Raw genomic sequence first — 7612 nt, forward strand, 5'->3', positions numbered from 1 at the left:
TTTTTGAAATTTTTTTTATATGGAGGCAAAATACACCCATTGTTAAGAAAAAAAATGCGTTGCTTCGATAATAAAGATATATTTTGATAACTCGTTTCGGTGCAACATCAATTACGTACGTTTGGTTGGTTGTGACATAATAAAAATTCAATAATCGACAAATATAGTATATGTCGATCATATCTAAATGATCACATATTAAGAGCCATTCTCTATTTCTACTAGTGTATTTCGACTTAAAATCTCCTTAAAATTCAAACCCGCACACTTCCTCTCTACCACTCAACAAAGTGTTTTGTTACTCTCAATTACCAATGTCGTGAAGCAATTATCATGAATTACAAATTCAATATTTATCACTCACAAATAAGAGGGATGAACGAGGTAGAGAGATACACGAACACACTCACAAACTACTTTCGAAATACAAAGGAAGACTCAAAACAATGCATAAAGAAAAACTATAAAAGGCAAAGTCTTTCTTTTAAGTGGTTGATCAAATGGATGAATCAATCGCAACGAACGCTAGTCTTCCTCTTCGGTTGTCTCTTCTCTCCTAACTAACCAAACACTCTAAAATACTCAATTAAAATCTAACTTTTGATTATGAGAGTTATATATATATATAGGGTGTTTTATATTATTTTCGCAACAATATGGACCTTCGGATTGGATCCAATGGCTCCAAACGTTAACGCTTAAAACGGCGTTTTTGGACCGCGATGAAACTGGACGACTGCGTAGTGATTTTGAATTAGCCGTAACTTCTTGCTCCGATGTCCGATTTTTGCAAATAAACATGCGTTGGAAATCCAAGAGAAAACTCTATCCAATTCTAGAACAGGATCATCCAAAATATTCAATTCAAAATCTCAAAATCGTGCAGAATAGGATGTCATGTTTCTTGTTTCATTCTAAATTGTCCAAACGTGTCTGAATCGTCTTGAATTACTTCGATTACATCCTTGACACCAAAATATTCCCTCAAACTTTTAATTCACTAGAAAACATATTAAACAAACCAAAACTTACTCGAGAACGCGTGAAATTCAAGCTCGGAAACTAGTTATAATCACGTATAAATTATGTTCATCAGGAATGCCGGGTCGATGATGGACGATGTTGTGAAGATGATCTCAATGGAAAATCTCATCTTGTATTGGCATTGTACTTCAGAGACAATTTCGATTACAACAAAAGCGACAAGGACGATGACATTTCATTTTTGAATTCCATTCATCCGCATCCCAACCCCGTGCCTGAACCAATTTCGAAAATGGTGGTTTAAACTTAGGACCTTTGCGAGCCTTCTAAACGAGACAACAAATCACGCTTAATTGTGCGCTCTCTTCCTTATCAAACGCCATCCGAAAAGTCCCAAGACAGGGCCAGAATATATTCCATTCCATCTGGTCCTACACCGTCATGGAACACCATGGTTTCACAATCTCCACAGTACGGACATCCGGGCCAAGAGAAGAAACATAAAAACAAAAAAGAAAGCTCATGTTCCTTCATCTAAACACACTTATTCACAATACATCAAAAACAAAAACACAAAAAAAAACCCTCAAAGTCATATTACAAGATCCAAGCTTTTGCCTTTTTTTTTGGATCAAAAACAAGATCTTAGCTTTTGCGTTTCTACGTAAACCGGTGGAGTAGAAGCGGGGCTGGCTCTAGAGAAGGGGCTTAACGGCGCTGGGCTTGGGATGGGCGTCGAGGATCATGTTGACGACGTCCCTCATGGCGGGGCGTTGCGTGGGGAGCTTGTTGGTGCATGCCACGGCGATCCTCAGGAGCCTTATCATCTCGTCGCGCTCTCTCTCCGTGGCCGCCACTCTGGCGTCCAGCACTTTCGCCACCTCATCGCGCGAGCTCAGGTGCGTCGAGACCCAACACACCATGTCTTTCCCTTCGCCGTACTCTTCCTCGCCTATCGCCCTCCGCCCCGTCACCAGCTCCATCGCCACCACCCCGAAGCTGTACACGTCGCACTTCTCCGTCACCTTCATCGTGTACGCCACCTCTGCGAGAAATCAAAATTAATTTCTGTATAAAGATTTTGACAGTTTTTATTCATCTGTTTTTTGGTGCCTAACTCGGTGTACTTTTTATGCGATCGTAGAAAAACAGAGTATTGCAGCCGCCCTTAACATGGAATTACAAGCCTAACTCAATTTGTCAAATCTTAAGCAAATTAAAGAGTGTTGCAATGTAACACATTGCTTTTATCTTCCTAATTGAAGCTAAAATCTGAAATGTGATCATAAATTGTACTGCCACAAGATTAAGGATTCCAAGCCAGATTACAACTAAAATCAGAAATGTGATCATAATTAAAATAATTATAAATAAAAAATAATTTAGATTTGTTGCAATGTAGCACAAAACTTTTTACTTCCTAAATGAAGCTAAACTATTGTGACACAGCAAAAGACTATCTTCAGTTCCTAAAAGATATAAATTGTACTGCCGCAGTATTAAGGATTCCAAGCAAAATTATACCTAAAATCAGAAAGATGAAGATGATTAAAATAACTATGAATTATAAATAAATATATAAAAAAAGCTCACCAGGGGCAATGTAACCATGAGTCCCGACAACAGAGCTGAAATCGAACCCTTTGCAGAGAACCATCTTGGCAACCCCGAAATCCGCGACCTTGGGCTCGTAGTTGTTGTCGAGAAGAATATTGGTCGACTTGATGTCCCGGTGAATGACAGGTGGCGAGCAATCGTGATGCAGGTACGCGATAGCCTGCGCGGTCCCGAGGGCGATCCTGTACCTGCGGCCCCAGTCAAGCTCCGGTACGCCCGGCTTGACCTCTCTGTGCAAAGCCCCGAAAACGTTCCCGTTGGCCATGTACTCGAACACCAAGAAACTCGACCCGCCTCTGGTCAAGCACGCGTAAAGCTTCAACACGTTTACGTGCCTCACTTTCCCGAGAATCTCCATCTCCGCCACCTCGCCGCCGTTCCAGAGCCGCTTCACCGCCACCGTGCCACCCTGGCGAAGCTCCACCCGGTAGACCTTCCCGGTCCCGCCGCTCCCGATGAGGCTCTTCTCGTCGAGATCGCAGATCTCCTCGGCGTCGATCTCGATCTTGTGGAACGAGGCCATCTTCCACTTCTCTCCTTCTCCTCCGCCGATCCGCTCCATCGCGTCTTGTCTCTGGTGCTTCTTGAAGTTTCTGTAGCTCAGGAAGAGGAGCCCCGAGAGGATCGCGATGAGAATCGAAGCGGACGCGATGAAGAGGACTTGTCTGCTTCGAGGCATGCTTTCGTGGCCGGATTTCGCTGCACAGGCCTCGATCGCGGAGTTTCTGAGGGATTTCGTGCTCCAGTCGATGCAGAGGCCGGGGTTTCCTCTGAACGCCACGTCGCCGCCGGCGGTGAGGAGATCCGCCGGTACTTTCCCGGAGAGAGCGTTCTCCGACAAGTCTAGGGAGCTGAGCTTGAGCTTCTCGAGATCGCGGGGGATTAGACCGGTGAGTTTGTTTGAGGAGAGGTTCAGGGAGTTCAGCGAGACGATCTGCGAGAATGTGATAGGGATTTCGCCGGTCAAGGAGTTCCGAGCGATGTTGAGGTCGACGAGCCGAGCGCAATCGCCGAGCTCAGGCGGTATTTGACCGGTCAACGAGTTGTATTCGAGGTGGAGCGAAGAGATATGCTTCAGAGCTCCGATCTGTTTTGGTATTTCTCCGGTGAAGTTGTTGGCGCTCAGGTCGATCTTTTCTAGGCTCGTCAGGTTACCGAGCTCCGGCGGAAGGTCGCCGGATAAGCTGTTGTTGCTGAGAATCAGCTGAGCGAGGTTCGTCGAGAGGCCAATCTGCGGAGATATTCCTCCGGTGAAGCGGTTGTTGCCGAAATCGATCATCTGAGCGACGGGAAGTCCCCAAACTCCTTCGGGGATTTTTCCCGACATTAGATTCTGGTTGATTCTGAATCTTTTGAGAGTCTTGCAATCGGAATAAGAGTTCGGAAACTCGCCGGAGAAGTTGTTCTCCACCGCGAGCAAGAACTCGAGCTTCTTATTGTGACACAGAAAATATGGAAACCCGCCGGAAAACAGATTCTCTGATACGTCAATGCCTTGAAGAGGCGCGAACCGGCCAAAATTGGCCGGGATTTCGCCGGAGAATTGGTTCCTGTACAGAGAAAAGCTCATCAATCTCTGCATATCTCCAAATCCCGCTGGAATTTCCCCCGAAAAATTGTTGAAGTACACATGAAAAATCGTCAGATTCTTCAGATTCCCGATCGCCCGCGGCAAACTCCCGTGAAACTTGTTGTTGGAGAGATCTATCTCCTGAAGGAGGTTCAGCTCTGCTAGCCCAGCCGGGATTTCGCCGGTCATGTTGTTCATGTAAAGCTCAATCTTGTTCAGATTCCGAAGATTAGAGATAGAGTTAGAGATTCTCCCGGTTAGCTTGTTCCTTGAAATGTCCAGAGTCTGAAGCTCCGCGAGACCGTAGATGGATTCCGGAATATCTCCCGTCAGATTGGATTTCGCAAAGAACAGCCATGTCAAGCGCTTCAGATCGCCGAGGCTCTCTGGAATCTCGCTCTCATCGTAATCGTTCACCCCTAACCCTAACTCTATCAGGCGGGTCAGATTACCGATCCAGCCCGGAAATTCTCCGGAGATTCGATTGAAAGATAGGTCGAGATACTCCAATTTCACTAACCTCGAGAGATCGGGAATCGAACCGGTGATTCGATTTCCAGTGAAGTTCAGTACTCTCAGGTTAGTCCAGTTTCCGAGCTGAGGTGGCAATTTCCCGGAGATGTGATTCGCTGGCAGAGAGAGGACGGTCAGGCTCTCGAGAGCGGAGAGAGAGGGAGAGATTTCGCCGGCGAGGGACTTGCTCTCGAGAGAGATTCCGACGACCCTCCCGGTGGCGGGGTCGCACGTGACTCCAGCGAAACGGCACGGGACAACCGATTCGCGCCACGTGGCGAGGGCGTTGTGAGGGTCCTTCAGGTGTTTCTTGAACTCGAGGAGGGCTTGCGTCTCGACCGTTAGGGCACGGCACCAAAATGGCGGGAAGGCGATGAGAGAGAATAATGTTATCAAAGCGAAGCTTGTGGAGAAGCGGAGGGGCAGTGATGTAATTTTAGCCATCGATTACGGGGCAAAATCGTAAAAGATGGTAGATTCTTTTATTCGGAATTTGGATAAAACTTTCAAACCAATGTCACGCTATTTCTTGATTGCCAAATTCGCTACTCCGCTCTAAAACAAACAAACAGTAAAACAAAAACAAAGTTAGTCATTTCCGTTGCTTGGATTGGGATTACAATTTAATAAATAAAAACTCAAAAAAAAAAGGTCTAGGAATAAACAATTAATTAGTTAACGACGACAGAATAAACTAATCGATAGCGATAATGAGACTAGACTAGATTATAGAGAGCCAAAACTCTTGTATGCCCTGATTTCGTCTTTTTCTTGGATGACTAATAAATTATTTTCGTTACCATAAAAAATTAATTAACGGATCATGACTAGAATATTATACTTGCTAATTGAGTAATGATGGTTTAGATATGCCTACAAATTAAAACAGCACTAAAAGCATGCAGAGATCTTAGGGTGGGATTTCAACATCAGTTTATGTTAGTATCAGATGATTTATTAGCACATACACACTTACTTTAAAGTCACTCATATTATATGTCCTTAATTGCATATTTGCTCACTAAGCAAAAGGGAAAGTGATTGAAGAAGAAGAAAAATAATCCTGAAGTGCAAAGGAAGTGAGAAGTGTACAAATGCTAGGAAGTGAAGAAGAAATGAAAAAGAAGAAGAATGAGAAGTAGAAATAAAGAAGAAGAAAAAAAAAAGTGTACTTTGCCTCAACTTTACACAATCAAAACTGTAGTGTAAAGAAATAATTATTATCATGTACATAATAATTATTACCCAGGTACCAAATCACCTTTTTATTATCTGTTTAACTAAACATCTTAAGAAGAAGAAGAAGAAGAAGAAGAAGAAGAAGAAGAAATACCTGAAAACTGAAGACGTGTTTCCATTTATGGTCACAGCCGAGACTTATATAAAGAACAAGAAGAAGAAGAAGAGACTGAAAACGAGAATCGTCGTCGACTTTAAATGTTCGGTCTTTTGGTTGACTATAGAGACCGATAACGAAGCCCAAAAAGAATGACACGAATAACGAGAACAGAGAATTAATTTATTACCATTGGACTTCGCGTTGAAGAAGGGGAAAAAAAAAAGAGAAGAAGAAGAAGAAGGGTAAATATCAATGATGTTCTAGAAACAAATTAATAAAAATCATCTATATCCGACATAGACGCACATCCACAGGCTTCTCGAGTCGATCACGGAGATCAACAAAGGCTTCAAAGAAATAGTTGGTTCGGTTTTCCTTTCTCTTCTCTTTTTCGGATCGTGTGATGAGAAGGATTTGAGGGATTTATTTCGGAGTGGGTTTCGTTTGGACTTTGGAATCAATATTCCACAATTACTTGCACACTTTGGTAACAGTGAAAAAAACAAAGCGCAACGCAACAAAATATACGGTTTTGCATTATTTGCCTGTGATTGTGATGGTGTCGTGATGCATCATTTTGAGGTATATTATCAGGAAAAATATAACTAGAAATGAGAAATTGTTAAGAATTTACTACTAAAATGAAATATTCAATGATAATTTTATAACTGATTGTTAAAAAATTTCAATTAAAATGAACGTTCTTACTTCATATATCTCTCTTATTCATTTTTTTACTATGGTAAAAAAATCTTCTTTTTAGACAACTAGATCTTTTTCTCTGTTTTTTAGTAGTTGACGGCCCGAGATTTGTCCTGCAAAAAACAAAAATGAAAAACTAGAGGAACACTGAAGGGCTTTGTTTTTTTCTTATTTACATAACAATTAAGGGAGTTTAAACCTTAAATTCTTCGCATACTGAATTTAATTGCTGGGATTAAAAATACTATCTTACTGATAATTTAGAAAAATAAATAAATAAATAAACGTAGAATTTGGTGCTATTATGATCTTCCAAAATTATTTTATTCTTCATGTTTTTTTTATTATGTTTCAATAATCCAAGTCTATTAATGAAAAATATAACCAAATAGGTCACTTAAAACGTGTAAATTGTAATTTAGCCAATGTTCACATATATTTTAAAAATAGCTAATGTATCATAGGTTGCAGTTTTAATTCTATGCAAATTTACGTTCTTAACCACACATTCGATAAATTTCTAGAACTTGCTACCTTTACCGCAAGGTAAACTCCGAGCATCTCGAAACCGTTGTGAAATACTCATACTTATTTTTTGTACCAAAAAAATATAATTATTTTTTCAAATTGATTTAGATTGTCTTATCGACCTGTAATAAAATTTAAATGATTTGTTTTAAAGGAATTTTTGTAGTGATTTAATAGTAAGGTTTTTTATTTATATATATTTTTTTGGGGATTTATTAATAATGTAGGACAATCGATCCAACCAGTGGAACCAAATAAAGAAGTGAGATACGGTTGTTGCACCTGCTATTGCTTTTTGTGAAAGGTCTTCTTTTTAGTTATTATCAACATTGCAAGTTAATTGAGCAATAATATATTAT

General features: G+C 41.1%; 1 protein-coding gene across 1 annotated transcript; it reads right to left on the reverse strand.

Annotated features, from left to right (window-relative positions):
- Positions 1-1136: 1136 nt before the first annotated feature.
- On the reverse strand, positions 1137-6509 carry LOC149391191 (Leucine-rich receptor-like protein kinase family protein). Its single transcript, XM_089620690.1, has 3 exons — positions 6018-6509; positions 2578-5239; positions 1137-2029 (listed from the first exon to the last, which is right to left on the reverse strand). Exons 2-3 carry the CDS (start codon positions 5126-5128, stop codon positions 1680-1682), a joined length of 2901 nt encoding a protein of 966 aa, XP_089476816.1. The 5' UTR covers positions 5129-5239; positions 6018-6509; the 3' UTR covers positions 1137-1679.
- Between the last annotated feature and the right edge of the window lie 1103 nt (positions 6510-7612).

The sequence above is a fragment of the Urtica dioica genome, chromosome 7, assembly GCF_054948205.1.
Source record: "Urtica dioica subsp. dioica isolate 48M chromosome 7, U.dioica_male_clone48M_v1_H2, whole genome shotgun sequence".
Lineage (NCBI taxonomy): Eukaryota > Viridiplantae > Streptophyta > Magnoliopsida > Rosales > Urticaceae > Urtica > Urtica dioica.

Coding starts and splice junctions, on each gene's coding strand:
- LOC149391191 (XM_089620690.1), bottom strand. CDS start 5,128: ATGGCTAAAATTACATCACTGCCCCTCCGCTTCTCCACAAGCTTCGCT. Junction 2,030..2,577: donor TCATGGTTACATTGCCCCTG/GTGAGCTTTTTT, acceptor GATTTCTCGCAG/AGGTGGCGTACACGATGAAG.